At 39.7% G+C, this 19,938-nt stretch overlaps 1 protein-coding gene across 3 annotated transcripts in view; it reads right to left on the minus strand.

Moving 5' to 3' along the window:
• The window catches only part of STK38L (serine/threonine kinase 38 like), a 55,334-nt gene that overhangs the window by 17,825 nt on the left and 17,571 nt on the right, over positions 1–19,938 (minus strand). The window contains exons 1-3 of one of the 3 annotated variants that reach the window (XM_042469117.1): positions 9,539–9,652; positions 5,506–5,650; positions 2,356–2,407 (exon numbers count right to left, since the gene is read on the minus strand). In XM_042469117.1, coding sequence (XP_042325051.1) covers positions 2,356–2,407; positions 5,506–5,650; positions 9,539–9,647 — 306 coding nt within the window. In that variant the 5' untranslated portion in view covers positions 9,648–9,652. Of the gene's footprint in view, positions 1–2,355; positions 2,408–5,505; positions 5,651–9,538; positions 9,653–19,938 lie in introns of those variants that run through there. The other 2 variants (XM_042469115.1, XM_042469116.1) reach the window with 2 other exon arrangements.

Below are 19,938 nucleotides of genomic sequence, written 5' to 3' on the forward strand. Positions count from 1 at the left end.
TTCTCAAGGGTTATGTTCAAGCTCTGAAATTCCCAACTGCTCCCTTTAATGTGTAGTGAAGACATCTTTACTCAAAAAAGCCTCTGGTAACTAATATTTTTTACTGCAGGTGGATATATAATAATAATATAATAATAATATATTTTGGTTTATTTTGAATTACATTCTCAGTTCTTATGACTACACTTGTATATCTCATATTCAATTTTACCGTTAATCACCTAGTTAGTCCTTTAAGGAGAAAGGTAGACTATAAATCCAATAAATGAATAAATACAAGAATCTGGAGCTCCCCCCCCCCCCCGTTAAGGGTTAAAATACCATCGCCAAAAAGCTGGGGGGGGGGGGGGGGCTAGAAATAAGGAAACCAAATTGAAATGGCCCAAATTTGTTATGCATTAGAACAGTGGTACACATTACCACACTACCAAAAAAGGGTGTGTGTGTGTGTGTATAGGACCTTTCTTCTTGTTCTTTTATTCTCAAGAATTTCAGCTGCCTTTGGTATCCAAGTAATGTGGCATAGTGGTTTGAGCCTTAGGACATTTCAGAGACACTAGAGAGCCAGTGTGGTGTAGTGGTTTGAGTGTTGGACTATGACTCTGGAGGCCAGGATTAGATTCCCCACAGGAGCCATGAAACCCATTCTGAATAAATATTGCCAAGAAAAACCCATTATAGATTCGCCATAGGGTCACCATAAGTTGGAAACAACTTGAAAGCACACAGAAACAACAACTGTGTCTACTACAGAAGAATGATTAAGACAAAGAAAAAAGACAGACTGACAGACTGCAAGGTACTTGCCATGGTAATAATAATATAATTGTTAAACATCTCATTCCAAGATTATACCTACTATTTCATATGAGCTGGGAAGATGTGTATGCATATTACTCTCCACTAAAGAAATGGAACAGGTTAACATATGTAAGGCTACCTGCATTCTACCCCCCAGGAAGGGCAATTTTAACAGAATAGTCATTGCCAGTCACTTCATTAGGTCTTAATCCATTTGCTGATCCCAACTAGAATAGACCCTTTGAATCAATTAATGAATGGTAAATTGACATTCATTTTAATCCTACTGATTCAATGAATCAACTCTAACTATCAACTGGATTTTTGGCCTGGTGTGGAAATCATAGGGCCCACAAGTGCCACGAAACCTTCAGGGATTCTTTGCGATCCTTGGTCTTCTCGGCTTCCCAGTGATTCTCCCAAACCTTGAGGGGGAAAAGGCGGCGGGTGGTGGTGGTTCTGTTTGGGACTCAGAAATGATCCCAGGGGTGTAGTTTTGTCCTTACACACAATTTTGAGGCCCTCAACTCACAAGCAGCCTCAAATCAAGGGGAAAAGTGAATGGAACAAACTGCAATGTCACTTCCAGTTTTGAGGAATGGTAGTGGTACTGCCCACATTGGGCTAAGAGGACCTAAACATTATTTTTTGGTCTCTCGTGTTGTCCTACTCTTATCAAGTGCTGTAAATTCAAAGCATAATACCTCCTAGGAACAGAAATAAGAATAATATAGGAGAATATCTTTTTTTTTTGTCCTTAAAGATAACACTTTGCCAGAGTTTCTTATATTCCACTTTGCTCTCTACTGAATATAACAATCTAATTTCCCCCTAAATGAGAAGATCAAATTAATACTTCCTGTATTCTCTTCTGCTGGCTTCCTTCTTCCTCTTATTTCTCTTGGCTTTTCCTGGTCAATTTGGACACCAGAGTAATTTTTTAAAAACAAAAAACAACTCCAGTATGTTGAGTGGTATGTTTAGAGAAATGTATTAAGGGTAAAACTCAGGGTTTTATGTAGATTTCTTATACATCCTAGTCCCAATAGAAAAGCTTATGCCTTTCTACAAAAAACGGGATAGCCTAATGACTACCAGAGCCTGTCACTTCTTTGGTCTATCATGCCTTCTGGAAAATATCATAATTCATTCCCCCCTTTAAGTTACATTAGCTGGGACAAAAAAGATAAATAAAAATAAAAGAGTTTCAAAAAGAGAAAAGTTATCAATCACCGAAACCAAAAAGATAGCAAATTAATAAATTTATGGAGACTTGTCCTAGCTGTTTTTTGTTTGTTAAAAAAGTAAACAAAGCAACTGGCTGAATCTGAAGAAACTGTTTACAACTGTTCCAGTGACAATGCCACAAAATGTCTACACTGATAGGTATAGTTCTGAATGGATTTTGCAAAAAGACATGCCCCTGGATGATTACAATGTGCAGTGTATGATGATTAAAGAAGAAATGCTTATGTGCATGCCCATGAATCATTAAAACACCAAACCTGAACAATAAAACATAAATGCATTTAAGTTTACTTGCATCCATCTTACCTCTTCATCTGCTAAACCTTCTTCCTCCATGGCAGCTTCTAGTTTCTTCTGCCTATGGTGGTACAAAAAAAGCCACACATTAAAAAACAACCTGTGTTTTACAATAGAAAAGTCATTTCATTTTGTCTAAATCAGATCAGTAAGAGTAGTTAAATACAGAAATCTTGCTTGTTGGTTTAGGAATCTACTGCTTTTTCCACAGAACCCCTCATCATTCTCTTGTTAAGATCCTATTTTTGGTGTGTGGAGGGCAGTGGGAATGACAGTACCAATGCAACAACCAACTTGGCTAAATCCCTGAGAAGCATTCACTTGGTTGCTAATTTGGACAGAACAAACCATGTTTAATGGCAGATACATCACAAATTGCAATACATCACAAGAATCTGGGGGATTACCACAATGTGGGTAATTGTGGCACAAGATCATTTTGCCACATGCACAAGAAAATTCTGCTAAAGCCTTTTTTGCTATTCACACAGAGGATTAACAGGGCAATCCTATGTAAACCACTCAAAAGTAAGCTCCACTGAGTTCAGTAGGCCTTTTTTCCTAGGTAAACAATTTGGGATTGCAGCCTAAAGAGCCCCTTGTCTCTTTCAGTCTTTGTATGAGTCTTCAAGTGCAGCCGGTCTACTCAACTGCCTTAAGTCTTATTCAAGTCAAAGGATTCCAAATTGAAAGTCCAAACGGTATTTTGAAAATTCATTGAAAGTGATTAGTTAATTTTTATAGAGTTGTGTAACTTTTTGAGAAAAGAATTACCGTATATTCCGGCATATAAGACGACTGGGCGTATAAGACGACCCCCAACTTTACAACTTAAAATAGAGTGTTTGGGATATACTCACCGTATAAGACCACCCCTCTCTTCCACGATAAGTCAGAAAGGAGCTGAAGGCACACAATAACAGTAGCAGCAGCGGCAGAGGAGAAAGAGGGGGAGGAGAAAAAAGGAGAAGGAGAAAGAAGAAAAGGAGGGGAAGAGGAGGGAGACTCCACTACACTCTGAGGAAGGAGTCTGTTCCACGTTTGAAATAACAGCATACACAACATTATTTCACCCGCCTCGACAACTCCTCCCGCCCTTCCTCTTGGTGCATCTACACTTTAGAATTAATGCAGTTTGACACCATTTTAAGAGCTGCTGCTCCATCCTATTGGAATCCTAGAATCTGTAGTTTTATAAGGTCTTTTGCCTTCTCTGCCCAAAGAATGCATGGAGGGGCACTGATCCAAACTACAAATCCCAGGGATTCTGTATGGATGGAGCCGTGGCAGTTCAAGTGGCTCCTATTGGAATCAAAGCCCAGGAAGCTTTGTGCCAAATAGAAACGTGTTAGGCTGCAACTGCACTGCAGAAATAATCCAGTTTGACACCCCTTTAACTGCCCTGGCTCAGTGCCAGGGAATCCTGGGAATTCTAGTTTTGTGAGACATTTAACTTTCTCTCCCAGAAAACTCTGGTGTGACAACAAATTAGTTCCCAGGATTTCATAGCACTGGGCCATGGCAGTTAAAACAGTACAAAACTGGATTGTCTCTGGAGTGAAGATGCAGCCTGAGTTGGGTCCAAGACACACTTCAGAAATAATCCAGTTTGAGACTGCTTTAACTGCCCTGGCTCAGTGCTATGGAATCCTGGGAATTCTAGTTTTCTGAGATATTTAGCCTTCTCAGCAAACTTTGGTGTGACAACAAACTACAATTCCCAGGATTTCATAGCACTGGGCCATGGCAGTTAAAACGGTATGAAACTGGATTGCCTCTGGAGTGAAGATGCAGCCTTAGTTGGATCCAAGACACACTTCAGAAATAACTGCCCTGGCTCAGTGCTAGGGAACCCTGGGAAGTGTAGTTTTGTGAGACATTGAGCGTTCTCAGAAAGAGCTCTGGTGCCACAACAAACTACAATTCCCAGGATTCCCTAGCACTGAGCCAGGAGAGTTAAAGTGGTCACAAACTGGATTATTTCTGCAGTGTGTTTTGGACCTTGGTTATTAAAAATGCTCAAGGTCCAATCCATACTGCAGAAATAATCCAGTTTGAGACTGCTTTAACTGCCCTGGCTCAGTGCTAGGGAACCCTGGGAATTGTAGTTTTGTGAGAGCTCTGGTGCCACAATGAACTACAATTCCCATGCATCTGAGGAAGTACGCTTAAGTCTAGGAAAGCTCATGCTGCCAACTTTTCTTTCAGTGAGACTCAAAGGTGCTACAAGATCTATCTCTCTATCATCATCATCACCATTATTGTTATCATTATTAAATCCAAATGCACCTGCAGAAGTGGACTTAAATTGGCAACACTGATTATGCTGTAGACTCATTCTCTGGGGCTGAGATCTGGAAGTGTGGAGGCAATTCCCTTGAAAAACCAGGGAATCCTGGGAATTGTAGTTTGTGAGGGTGGGGGGGGGGCAACCACTGTCCTCTCTCTGATTGGCTGTTAGTGTGACTCTATCCAAACAGGATTGGTTGCTCTGTAGCCTGGCTCTCAGAGGGACTCAGGGGCTAAGAGAGAGAGAGAGAGAGACCCTTTTCTGAGGGTGGGGTGGCGACCACTCTCCAGCCCTCTCTCTGATTGGCTGAAAACTGTGAGTGTGTGACTCCAAAGGATTGGTTGCTCTGTAGCCAGCCTGGCTCTCAGGCTGGAGGGAAGGTAGAGACAGACCTTCTGCCTTCCGAGGACAGGAAGGGAAAGGAGGGAGCAAGGAAGGAAGGAAGAGAAGAAAAGGGAGGGAGGGAGGGAGGGAAGGAACGGAGGAGGATGCTCCTTTGCCTTTGAGAGAAGCCTTCCCTGCCGAGGGCTCTCTTTAGGACCCAGGGGCTTTCCGGAGTACAAGACTACCCCCGACTTTGGGGAACATTTTTCTGGGCTAAAAAGTCGTCTTATAGGCCGGAAAATACGGTAATTACAAAAATCCCAAAAGCATCTAGAGAAGGAGTGGGAATTATGCTGTTTCCCAGATGCTGTTGTACTGCAAACCTCATATTCCTCACCACTGAGTATGCTGACCAGGGTTAATGCTGACAAGGGTTGCAGTCCCAAAATATCTGGAGGGTCTTATTATTCCAACCCCTAATCAGGAGAAGTGGGGATGGAGGGAGAGAGAAAAGAGAGAGTTGAGAGAAACCCAACACCCTGTACCTGGTTTCTCTTTCTTCATGCTGCAAAATTAAGTTACTATAAAAGTTCTCCAGTGTGAGCTTGGCCACCGTCACTCTCTCCCGGGTGTGGTTGCTCATGGGAAAGGATGTTGGAGTCCCAGCAGTCATTGCCATAGTAACATGTACTGAAACAGAGTGCATAAAATAATAATTACTCAACAGAAGAAAATCTGTTTTCCCCTCACCAAAAAATAGAAAACCCACAATGAGGAACACATCCCTTACAGTATTAACTCTGTCTGGACTGATTTACTGATATAAGATCTTCTATGACTGGTACACCTTTAAACATCTCAAGTGAATGAACATAGACTATATCACAAGAGAAGAAAAATCCTCTTTGGTACAGACAACCAATACTGATATTTTCATTCGGAGTTCCAAGAAGTAACAATTAGTGCAGTTTGTTGTTGTTGTTAGTGCCTTCAAGTCCGCTTTGACTTATGGCAACCCTGTGGATGAGAAACCTCCATATCCCCCTGTCCTCAACTTCTCTACTCAGTCCTGCAGGCTCAAGCCTGTGTTTTCCTTGATAGAGTTTAACCATCTGCCATGCAGTCCTCCTCTCTTTCTACTTCCTTCCACCTTTCCTAGCATTGCAGTCTTTTCCAATGATTCACTTTTCCTCATGATGTGGTCAAAGTACAACAGCCACAATTTAGTCATCTTGACTTCCAGAGAGTGTTCCCTCTTGATCTTTTCTAGATCAGTGCAGTTCATGGTATCAAGTACATAGAAAGCAAATGAACAAAATAGGAAAAGCAGATCAGAATGTATTTAATACACTGTGGCACAGAAATTTAATTAATTAATTAATTAATTATATTTACATGCCACATTTCTCCCAAATTGGACCCATGGCAACTCACAAAAGAAATGACAGTTCCAACTCAATCACTACCCATCTAGGTTGTTGGTAATATCAGGTGTCAGACAAAAAGCTGCCATGCCTCTAGATCGAGAGCAGCATTGCTGAGATTACAGGCAAGTACCGTATCTCTACTCATTTCTTCTGTCATGATAGAAGCAGGGTTTAATATAAACACAAGGTATGTAAGACAGACGTGGCATGCTGGACATAAGTTATTTACACTTTAAAACAAAAAAGAGGAACTCAATTCTGACTGAAGGCAAAAAGCTAACTGAGATTTTCTTTGAGAGGAATGGGAAATATATGCTTGGATCATACTCTCTATTCCTTAAAAAAAAGTGGGGGAGGACAACACAGTCATTGGCAATAGTCATGAATATATAGAGAGAGCCAGTGTGATAGCAGCTTGAGCGCTAAAGTACAACTCCCCTCTGAACAACTTCTGTCAACAAAACCCTTTGATGGCTTTATGGTCACCCTAAGTTAGAAACGAATTGAAGGCAACAACAAAAAGAATACATATATAATCTAATACAATAGATGTTTGGTTGGAGGCACACACAGGTGTCCAGTGCTCCATTATATGCAAGACATTACTGTAATGCTAAGCATGCAAGTCAGATGGAAAAATAACTTCTGTATTTCAAGCAAAGAGCACTTCATAAAATGTTGCTAAATTGTAAGCAATAAAGGAAAAAGCTTGTCCTAGTCCTGCAATTAGGTCCTCTCTTGCATGTGTGTTTAATGCTTTTTTAAAAAAGGTTACCATGTGCTACTATGGCAAACATTGCAATCTGGGGCCAGAACAAATTTTACTCAGAGACAGCAAGATAATGAGAGTATCCATAAACTGAGTTAAAGCCTAAGTAGGAACTGAGCACAGTTTTAAAAGAAAGTACTATAGCTCAATCTATAAATGCAAAGAAGGCATATATTCTATAAAACATGATCTTGCTAGCATTTTAACTCACTGTCAGATTCAAGTGTTACCAACAAGACATTATACAATGATATACTACATACAGTTAAATTGCTCATGAGCCAAACAGCTTTAAAATTGTTATGATAATAGCATACACTAGTATTTCAGCATTATACTACTTTTTGGAATTTAGTAACATGTTTCCAACAGAAACATGTACCATTAAGATGTTACCCTCTCAATGCAACTATTAACACCATGTATTTTCAGAAATCCAGATCGCACTTTCAAAAGCCATAAGATGACAATGATTTCTATTCCAAACTGCATTTTTAAAGTTTTCTATAAAATGCAGAGGCCTGTTACAGACTGCCAAAATAAAGCTACTTCGGGTCTCTTTGGAGGTATGCTGTTTAAATGACGTATCCATCCTAAGAATCCAAAAGCTGCACCAAAGCTGCACTCCAGTGCTTAGGAATGGAGTGTGGCTTTGGCGTGATCTCCGGACTCTTAGGACCCATGCATCATTTAAATAGCATACCTCCAAAGAGACCTGAAGCAGCTTTATTTTGGCAGTCTGTAACAGGCCTTAGTTTCTAAACCCCTAGATTAAGGTTGGGCAATAATGCTCCCACTGGCTCTAATCAGCTTGACCAAAGGTGGGAAAACGAAAGATGCAATTCAATTACGTTTGAGGTGGTAGTCATTCCCCATCTCTGATTCAGTATCATATTGGTGGAGAGACAAGCCTTCCTAAAGCACCATGTTTAGGTGTGAGAATGCACATTGTGCAAAGAACAAAGGGAATCAAATCCCATTGGCCAAAGCTTGTGATACTATGATACTGAAAAAGACTGCAACAGCTGCTTCAGTAACAGTTTCACATCTATGTAAGCATGGCAGGAACAAGGGAAGTGTTCAGGATGAAAGTGTCAGTAAATTTTTATTCTAAGAAGTTTACACATGTTTATACTAGTGCTTAAATAGCAACATGCAGGCATACGCTTGTGTAACATTTGCACAGAATACAGTAATATTGGCTGTGAATGGGGTACATGTTTTTTAAAAAGGCCAATTATTTGTCTTAAGAGTGTCTATGGTGCAAATGTTTCAGATCTGTTTGGACAGCATCTGAATTCTGTTTTCTGTTTATGCCCCCCCACTTGAAGTCTAGAAACCTAGAAACTCAATATTTCTGGTGTGTCAATGATTCTAATCATAAAAGTCTTTCGGACCAAACTTTCCCACTGATTTTAATATATGTGGATTCTAAGGCTTTCATGGCTAGCATCCATCGTTTTTTGTGGGTTTTTCAGGCTATGTGGCCATGTTCTAGAAGAGTTTCTTCCTGACATTTTGCCAGCATCTGTGGCTGGCATCTTGAGAGAAATTTTAATATAGTTTATGCTTTATAGTTTAAGAGTCAATACCAGAACACAAATATGGCCACAAAAGTAGTTTAATCTTTTAATGAATTTTAATATGTTAATGCTTTAACCCGATAAACTGTTCAATTGCTTTTTAGATAATTTCATATTTACACTTTTACCAACATTTTGTACAGTTTCTAATCTGTGTTGTATTAAGTATGTTGTTAGCCACCCTGAGTCCCACTGTTGAGAGGAAGGTGGGATATAAAAGAATTAAATAATAAGAACAACAAATACACTCAATTTAGGATGAACAACTACTATATGAAATAAACAGGCTCTATAACAAATATATTACAGAACTCAAAAAAAAAAAAAAAGGTCTGCAGTACCAGGTAGAACTGAATGGGAAAAAAACCCTTTGCTAAAACAGTCTCCATTATAAATTATGAGCACTGGCCACAGAAGAAGGCATTTGGATTGTTTCCAGTGTTTAGTACCTAACTGACTGTTTCAGGGTAAAATGAGGAGGGAGTGGATGAGATATCTCTATAATTGTGTGACAGCAGATTTCTTTCTTTCAGTCTTAAATGTACTAAGTCGGACCCAATTTAAAAAGCCTACATAAATTTGTTTCCCTGCAGTTTTTCCTAAACCTCCTAACACAGGCACCACCAAAACCAGTACATTTGGGGTTTTATTAAGCCTGGAAAGAGCAGATAACAATTCTGGAATGAAACCACAAAGCTATAAATAGGGTGGGTGATTCTAACTCAGGAGGAGGAAAATGACAGAAGAGTTCCCATCTGATGAAATAGTAAAACCTTGCAGTTTATACAAAGGGACTCACACTGCTTTGTTCCACCCTTGTCACAAGATACATTGGACCCTTGGGATGCTGGGGTTTGGTTCCAGGACCTCCTGTAGATACCAAAATCCAATGGCTGTTCAAGTTCCATTACATAAATGGATAGTAAAATGGTGTCCCGTATATAAAAAGGCAAAATCAAGGTTTTCTTTTTGGATTCCCCCCCCCCCCGCCCCAATATGTTCAAGCTGCGGGTAATTGAATCCATGGATAAAGAATCTGTGGATATGGAGGGCTGACTGTACACTGATCCATACCTCTTCTTTAGTCTTTGCTCTCTCATGTAGTTGTCATGATGTTATGGGAATTTATCTCCTGCCTGATCTGGCACATAGCACAATGGCAAGGATGAAGCAGTAAGGCTTTTGCCTTCCATCAGAGATCCAGGTGCAAGTATATGCTCAGTTCACCAGAAGACCTTAACAGAGTTGCAGTTTCTCAGCACTGTCCATCTCAGAGGTCTATGAGAATAAACTGGGAAATTGAATACCCAGACACACTAACTTATACACCTTACAAGACATAAATGATTGAGATATATGTGAGTATAAATGATTGAGATATAAATGACTGAGATATAAGTAAGTATATATCCAACATACACATGCAAACTTCTGACATTTGGACAGAACATAGAGAACAGAAGCCATACTGCCACTGATATAACTGATACATAATGCTGATTCAGTGAAATGGGATAGCCCAGAGACCAACTGACTAATTGTGTAAGATAAAGATACAGGTTCTCTTTCTGGCATATTTAGGAACAGTGCCAGCAAAGGCTGGGTCATAAAATGGCTAAGAACCTATGCCAGTCCACTAATTTGATTCTATATAAGCAAAGTAATAAAACCAAATAAAACTGAAACTCTGCACCCGGATAAGTTACAAGTTCTGTGCCAGGTAAAGCTGGATTCTGTGATCAGTATTAAACCAATTGTTTCTCTTATTTTGCTTACTACACACAGCAATATAACTATATATTTTGGGTACTACTAGCCACAGTTTCAAGGAGTCCAGCCTTAAACAGTGGAAAGCATTCAGCCATTTCTCTAGATTATACAAATCCTCAGACACCATTCATTCATTTTCAAACAGAAAAAAAAGAATGAGTTTTCTAGGGAAGTGAAGACTACATTTAGTATTACATTGTGTTTTTTCTGTGCTCTGCCTATATTGCAGCATACATACTGCATTCCCATTATACAAGCCATGTTCGCATGCTGGTCTCTTTAATGGGCTCTAATCTTTAAAATGAACTGGTGACTTAATGCCTTGTTAACTCAGTATTTGAAATAAAAAAGTAGGGAAAATGCAGCAAAAGCTTCCATTCTTTTCCTTCCAAAAACCTTACCAGCTACCCACAACTGCTTCTTCCTGGCAGCAATGTTCCAGTACAGAATGCCATCTGAACACTGTGTATCCTTGCCCCACCCTATTAGCCCTGAATGTTTTGAAAAGGGGCCACCCACATTTCCTGGAAGGGCCCATAAAGGAGCCGTTATTCCATCTCCAGATCATGCCATTTACATAATGGAATCATTCTATTCCTGGCACAAGATAAACAAGACGGCTGAAATGTTTTAAAAGGGCATTTAACCAGCCAGTATTATTTGGCTGCAGACCTTCAAGTCAAGTGCCAAAGAGCCCCCAAATCCACCAAAAACAAAGCAAAACAAAAAAAACCCTGCTGCTTGGGAAGGAAAAAGAAAAGACATGACTGTGGATTCTTCAACAAGCCTTCTTTATATCTAATATTACTGGAAAATAATACCACTACATTCACCTTGAAATGGAAATCATCTTTAATAATTCTCTATTCAAATAGGTGATATATAGGGTTCCTTAATCAAGAACAACTAATTTTTTTAAACCAGAAAAGTACTTCTGACCACTTCCGGTTTTCTTTGTGGGGAGGGGGGAGTCTTTGGTAATCTATGTGGCCCACAGAGGAGCCCAAAAGCAAAAAAGTGCCCCTCTCCAGCCAACCACCATTGTCAACCTTGGAGACTCATGTTGTCTAAGGAAGATGGGAATTCAAGCCAATACATCTGGCAAAGCTTTTATAGATAAACCAGGCTGTTAAGAAGCCTCACTGGATGCTTGATGTGCAGAGCAGTATGCATACTGCATGCCTTCTGACAAAAAAAAAAATCAGTACTGCAACAAATCCTGTATATGTGTGCTGTTCATTTTCTTATACCTGTACAGTATTTTGATTGACACAAAATGTGGGTTAAAGAAAGATAACTGGAGGTTTAGTGTGACTAATGTGATTTTTATTCAACTCTCAAGCCTGTTGCATCTATATGTCAAAGGACAATTTCCAGGAAGAAAATAATTTCCCAGTGTGCCCTGGATTTATGCTACAGTACTATGAGGCAAGTTTCTTTCGGCATACTGTATTTCCAAACTAGAGATTAAGAACCACTAATATTGTTCAAGTATAAAATGCTCAGTTTTCACTGACAGATGTTAATGCCATTGAGAGATAAAAATGGGGGAGGGGGGGATTTTGGTTTGCTTGGCCTTTTTATCTGAATCCACATCTTTCAATGTTGTTCTTAACTACCCTTGATTTCAACCCATGGTGACCCTGTAGATGAGACATCTCCAAGACCCCTTGTCCTCCACTGCTCTGTCCATATCCTGCAGGCTCATACCGGTGACCTCTCTGATTGAATCTAACCATTTGGTATGTGGTCTTCCTCTCTTTCTACTGCCCTATACCTTTTGTATCATCATTGTCTTTTCTAATATTCATGCGTTCTCATAATGTGGCCAAAGTATGACAACCTCAATTTAGTCATCCTGGTTGCCAGCAAAAGCTCAGACTTAATTTGTTCTAGAATCCATTTGTCTGTATTTTTGGACATCCATGGCATTCTCAGCACTCTTCTCCCATACCACATCTCAAACAAACTGATTTACTTTCTATTGGCTTTCTTCACTGTCCAGCATTCACTTCTGCACATAGTCATGAGGAATACAATGACCTGAACAATCCTCACTTTGGTGTTCAGAATTATATCTTTACACTTTAGGATCCTGTCCAGTTCCTTCACAGCTGCCTTCCCATTTCTTGGCTGCAGTCTTCGTTTTGATCAATATTTGATTCAAGAAATGAGAATTCCTTGAGTACTTCAATTTCCTCATTATCTAGATGAATTCTCATAGATCTTCACTAGTCATTATTTTTGTTTTCTTAATTTTCAGCATTACTTGCACATTCCTCTTTTATCTTATTCAGTAACTGTTCCAGGTCTTTGATCGTTTCTGCTAGTAATATTGTGTTGTCTGCATACCTTAGCTTGTTCCATTAGGTCTTCCTCAGGAAAAAGGGACTTGAGAGACATGGTTCTCATAAGGTATGCCTCCATGGAGTGGGGAGAGAGAATTGGGGACAATAACCAGGGTTTTTTTAAAAAATTTCCCTTTCTATAATCTCCATCAATCTTCATCTTGTGCCTATGACTTTGGGCCCAGAGAGATGCAGTGTGAGTTGGATTCTTCACATTTCTAACTTATGGCGCAGGGATGGCTCATATCTCACTTTACTGGGGAACTGACTTGAGAACTTGAACTGCTTATTTATTTTTTTAGTAAACTTTTGCTAATAATATTTCACCACAGTTATAATACTGAATAAGTTGTCTGCATCCACTTTATGAAAGACAGACAGACAGACAGACAGACAGACAGGCAAAAAGGATTATCATACTCTTAAATGAAAATTTTTTTTTTAAATAATTTAAAACCAAGAAGTCAATGGATATTTGAGTGTATTTGTATTAACCTCTATTAGCAGAAAAAATTCAAATAAAAGTGTTAGGGAACAGCCCAATTAATATTGAAATATTTTTGCAACTACACTCATCCCTCCACATTTGCAGCTTTGACTTTTGTGGATTTGATTATTCACAGATTTTATTAATATTTTCTCTCTAGTAGTATCTAGGTCCTCCAATGCAACTCTATGGTCAGCTTAAACCAAAAGTCACATTGAAGGACCTAAAGATTCCTAGAGTGAACACTCCACTAGGCATTTGTAGATCCTCCAGCGCAATTCTATGGTCAATGTCTGGCAGATGTTGACCACAGAGTCGCCCTGGAGGACCTAGAGAGGTGTTCTCTCAGGTAACAACATAGTGTTTTTGTTATGTGCGGTTTCCCCACATTCACAGAATCTTGTGCCGCTAACCCTAGTGAACGTGGAGGGATGAGTATACATTCTATTGTCTTCATTTACAAGCAACTTCTATTGAACTGAATAAAACTTTTGGCAATTACATTAGTTTTATGTTCCTTTCATTTCAATGGGAGATTGGAGAATAACCTTAAATTTTCAATGAAATCTCTGAGACAAAGTGCTTAGGGACAACAAAGATACAAATGCCAGTGCACAAGCATTGTTTTAGGGCTACAAATCCAATACTCATTTATCTGAGAGTAAGTCTGTTTGAACTAACTCTAATTTCTGGGTATAAAAGTATAAGAATTTGCATAAGAATTTAGAGTATGTTTTTATATTTGAATTGGAAAAGCCAATACTTACTAGCAGATGAGGGTACAATCTTAAATTTAAAACAATGCAATAAACATAATAAAGTTAGTTTTTCTTAATGCAGCCATGCCTGTTCTTAAATGGGGAGCACATAAGTGTTTCATCCATTAAAGCAATTCTGCTTTGCTCTATAGAATGCCTGTAGCAAAGGAAAAGTAGAGACAGTCGCATCACTTATCTGGTCCGAACTAACTGAATACAAGAACAGATTGGAATTGTGAGAAAATATGCTAGAGCTATTCACAGCATGAGAATGAACAAGCAAATTGTACTGTCAGTTAATGGCATCTTAATAGACTGGGAGAAAGAAGCTTCTCAGAATACTTCAAGGCCAAGGAGACTTGGGGGCCACTAGTGACACGAGCCATAGACTTTGCTTGATTTTTAAACACAATTACACAGAAACTGCTTTTTAAAAAAGAGTATTATTAGTCCAGAGGACACCTAGGTGAATGATTCTATATAGAAACCAGTCCATTATGAGGTTTCAAGTACAGCAAAAACAAGACAGTATAGTAAAATTTAGTTAGGTTCCGTCTACTTCAATGACATTTCCCCTCCACCTTTTGCCTAAGAAAAAATCCTGAATACTGTACAAAGGCCAGCCTGAATATGTCCATATTACAGTGTTTGCAAAGGATGCTGAAACTTAGAAACAACTAACAGGAAGATGTTCTAGAACTAGTGAGTTTGACCGGTGGTTAGAAGCTGCCTTTCTCCCTTTATCTGAAACATTTATTTCACGGTGAGGAAAACATGGACCTCCATATAATTTGAGCTAAAACTTCCACATTCCTTCTAAATGACCATGCTAGCTGGGACACTGAGCAATTAAAATCCAATATATATGGAAAACCAATTTTTCCTCATCTGTGATTTCTATACCACTTCTCCATAGCTTGAGGCAGAATTATTTTTTTTAAAATACCCAATAATCAATACAATTTCACTAACAGTAGCAGCCTAAACAGAGAGCCCAATATCCTCTCAGTAGTCTGTAGCATCCTTTCCAGAAAGCCATCGGATCAGAAAATAACCTCACCAGAGAAGTAGATCCACAGTGGAAGAGGCCCTGCTCCTTGCCAATGATATACAGTACTTACTTTGCCTGCATCCACTTGAACCCTGAACTGTACCTTGTAGATGCCCATTTAATAAACCCAGTTTCGCTTTTATTTCATAGCTCTAACACAGACATGGGAAAGTGCAATGGGTCTATAGACCAATTCTCTACCCTTGAAATTCTGTGGAGGCTGCAGAGACTGCCTGGTTTTGGATCATTAAATTCTAGAACATTCTAGTAGAAGCACATAATCCTTTTTTTGGCAGGATAAAAAGGTGGTCCAGGGAATCTGAAAATGTCAGGAATTGCAAAAACAGCCTTGCAGGCTGCATGTAATACCAGGGCTTTGTCCACTCCAGTTCTAAAGTATGCTGGGCTGGCTGCTTAGGAATATGCAGATCCTGAATCAGCAATTTGACTTCTGACAGAAAACACTGAATTTGACCAAGTTGACCTCAAAGCACCCAGTGATCCACTCTGGAAATGGTCTGCCATCCTCTTCATTAACTTCACCACATTCTACACAAGCTGAAACTTTGCAAGTTTGAGGCATAGAAGTTACAAATGCCTCCTTGCTGCTTACAAGCCATTTCCAAAGAGGTTTTATAACAGATGAATCTAATTTTATCTTACATGAAAAACTCTGTACTTCAAAGTTCACCAGCTCAAACTGTTGATGTTTCTCAACAATAACAACTGATTCTTCAGCCAGCAAGCAGCATCACTGGCAAGTACGTTTATATGCCATTCTGTGAACATAGAGTGCAAGGCAAAAGCTAAAGTAAGCCTTGTACAGATGGTTATTTGGAAGAAAGGAATGTTATCATTTCCTCTCTAAGGACTGTAACAAAATTCTTAGCATTGTCAGTGTATCAGTCATGTATGTTTGTAAAGCACAATTTATTCGTGAAAGCTTTTTTTTCTAAAATGGAAGAATTAGATGACATGAGGATCAAGGTTAGATCAGCCACATGGTCTGAGAACTACTTTTATAGAGATACTGCCTCTCCCCAGATGTAGCTTGTATTTATGTCTTTCAGAGCAGATTCTACCTGTCTTCCTCAATCTGATGTCCTTCAAATGTACTACATTATAAATTTCATTATCTTGTTTTAAAAAACCATGATGGCTACTGCTAGTAGGGGCTGTAGTTGATCATCTCTAAAGGGCACTACATTGAGAAAGCCTCCCACATTAAAGGTGTTTCTAAAGAAAAAAGTAAGGATAACTGAGCAACCAGTAGAACCTTTTCTGCAATTGCTCCGAGTGTGGAGTACAGTGCTGGAGAACCTGGAGTCCACCAGAAATTGAGGAACTGGTATCATACCTTATTATTAGACAGCCTGGCTAGGTAGCAGAGACCTACATCCAACATCATCTGACTCTAAAGAAAGTGACTACAGTAATCCCTCCATATTTGCGGATTTGATATTTGCGGATTTGATTATTCACGGACTTCATTAAGATGTTCTCTCTAGGACTGTCTAGGTCCTCCAGTGCAACTCTGTGGTCAACTTTAACTAAAAGTTGCACTGCAAGACCTAGAGATTCCTAGAGAGAACATTCTACTAGGCATTTGTAGCTACTCCAGCGCCGTTCTATGGTCAGTGTATGTTGGACATTGACCACAGAGTTGCATTGGAGGACCTAGAGATTCCTAGAGAGGTGTCCTCTCAGGGAAAAACATGGTATTTTGGTTATTTGCGTTTTTTCCATATTCACGGGGGTCTTGTTCCCCTAACCCTAGCGAATATGGAGGGACAACTGTATTTTGTTATTCTTAAAGGTGCCAAAATGTATTTTTCCTTTCATTTCATTTCTCTTTACTGTTACTCTGTCAATTTTCAAGCGTATACAAAACAGACATTATGTAAAATAATCAAGGACACCGTTTTGCTTTAATTTGCATTATGTACACTCTGGGTCATCTTAGATGCTGAACCTCTGTGGAATTATGTCGGAGTGTGTGGGTGGGGAAGAATTAGCTAAGCTAGAAACCCTATGGAAGAGCAGCATTTATGGTTTTATGTCATTAAAACTTTCTGCACAGAAACATTCAAGTGTTCAGAAGTACCTACAAAGAGAGATCAAAAACGCACAAACACCGTAGTCTCAGATTTAGCTGTCATCCTCTTCCTCAGGAAACCACTGGGACTAGCTTTTTGTGAAGAGATGAGAAAAAAGATACTCCAATACAAAATTCCACCAGAACATTATTCCCATGTATCTTTGTTAGCTGGATAAAAGAATTTCACACTGCTGTGTAGACATACTACAAAACAAACTGAATATTAACAGACTGTTAACTGAGGTATGCCAAACAAAGACTGACCAAAAAAGTGCCATTTTACAGCTGCCTAGCCTCCAATTTTTCCTCCACATCGTCTGTATAGATGGCCATTTTACAGCAGCACCAGCATTGGGAAGATGGTGAAAGATAGCCAGAGAATCACAGGCTCAAAAAGCTTTTCTTTAGATATTCAAGGCTTGTCCAACTTGCTTGCATCATTTCACATGTGCATATAGTTGGTTCTGAATAAAAGGTTTGCTGAAAACTTGTTGAATGACTCCTCTTTTTTGTGGTGTGGGAACCTGCTCCTGTTCTTTCCACATGTTTTCTGCCTCTGCTACCAAATTTTCTATGAAAGAAATGATGCCCAGAGCACACTTAATAATTTATTCTGGGAAGGCCTGCCGGAAGAGATGTTGTTGTGGCTGCAGTACCAGCATTACATCACCAGGGCTTGTAAGTCAGGTATCCCTTAACTCAGGTATATGTGTACCAGATTAATGGTCATGGGTTTCCCTCAAAGAATCCCTGGCACCCCACACAGAACTACTTCTCCCAAGGTTTCCTATAGAGGGAGTAACCATTAAACCAGCATATGTAGGAAGTAGCTCATCGTGGTTTAAAATCAGCTTGCTGTATGTTAATAAGGCTGTACTTCATATCCAACTAAGCAAAGTCTCATCCACTGGTACTGTGGGGAAATAAATCAATTCAAGGTAGACTCAATTATTTTGGTATCACCACCTCCTTCCAGAACTAATGACATAGCTTCATATGACACTTGCCTAACTGGTCAACAATTCTGAAATCTCTCTCTCAAATAGGCAGGGAAATACAGAGAAAATGTCTCTTTCCTTACCCTGCTTCTTAGGGGAAAGGCAAAGATCGAGTTGCAGGCAGAAAAAGTAGTGAGTTACTCCATCCACTCTGTGCAATCCTTAAAAAAAATGCATCCAGTATTTTCTGACTCTTTGGCGGGGGAGGCTTAAATTTTTTTTAATAGGAACAGCTTTCAAGGGGAAGCTAAAATAACAAATGAGCTGAGGTCAATGTCTGGACCATTGGGAGAGGTGTAGAGAGACTTCACAGGTCACGTGTTTCCACAATCTTATGGAAAGACCATTTCCTTTGAGGGAAAGACAGTGAACATGCAAAGAAGCACAGTTTCTCTTCCATATCACCGGCTGCTTAAAGTGGCTAAGAGGGGGAAGAAACACCTCAATCACTAAAACAACAACATAGGGCCCTAGAGGTCAAATCTAAACACGATTAAATCAAAGCAGTATTGGCATAACAGTACAAATTTTTAAAAATAATCACAGCTATTGAACCTGAAAAGTACATCTTGGCGCAGCCATTCTTATTACTGCTGTTCTGATTATCAGCTGCTTAGAGCATTGTGTACTGAGGAGCCCACTATCTATCTTGCAAGCAGAGCTTGGGGGGGATGCTTTTTTGTACTACAATCCAGGAATCTGCCATGGTCATTGGGAGCACTGCTCATGCCTAGTAATCATCATCATAACCCTTAGTGAATTGACAGAGTGCTGGATTTAAAGATCAGCAAACCCTGACAAGCGCCCGAAGAAACCCACAAGAACAGTTGGAAACCCATCACTGGAACTGCGATTCGCTAGAAAAGCCTACAGAGGAGGGGTCCCAAAGTTCAGTTTGTTCTAGAAGCATTTTAATGCATGGCTCTCAAGGAATGTGAAGATTACAACTATTTCCATTGTGTTAGGACAGACCTGCACAACTTGGCAGTACGTAGGGGCCAAAATTAAAATAGGTTAAAACTCCTTGGGCCACAAGACAGGTTTTTAGTGGCTCATTTTCCAAGTGAAGCTATAATTAATGGCCATGTCCTCGGGAGAAGGTCAAGCAGCAGGGGAGGCTCAGGAAGCATGCATTTGCCCATCCTCCTCCTCTGCTGCCTGGCCTTCTCCCCAGGAGAAAACCAGATGCAGAGGAGGCTTGACGGCATCCATTCGCCCCTCCTTCTCCTCCACAGCCCAGCTCTTTCCTGGGAGAAAGCTGGTTAGTGGAGGGGGGGCTTGAAGTACTTGCGGGCCACCCAAAATCCTATGATGGGTCGCAAGCGGCCTAGGAGCCACATACTATGCCTGTGTGTTACGAGATTTGGACTAAAGCTGGATCTAGACATGGTGAAGATTGGTAGTTGTGAAGAAGAAGGGACTGTGCCATTTTAGACTACATGTGTAAGGAATTGCTTTTTCAAATACTGTAGGTAGAAAAATAATTATAATCTTTACTTACCGGTATATTGCATCTTTCCCCCAAAAATTGAGTCCCAAGGCATCTTACAAATGCCAGTAAATGCTAAAAGACCAGGGAGCAGGTCAGACTACAGTATTCTCTTCTCCAAAGGTTTTTTTTTTTTTTAAATTTGAAGGGGCCGTTGTATATGATTGAACCTTCAAAAATCAATGTGCTTCCAGTCTTAC

Source organism: Sceloporus undulatus, chromosome 5, assembly GCF_019175285.1.
Source record: "Sceloporus undulatus isolate JIND9_A2432 ecotype Alabama chromosome 5, SceUnd_v1.1, whole genome shotgun sequence".
Classification (NCBI taxonomy): Eukaryota; Metazoa; Chordata; class Lepidosauria; order Squamata; family Phrynosomatidae; genus Sceloporus; species Sceloporus undulatus.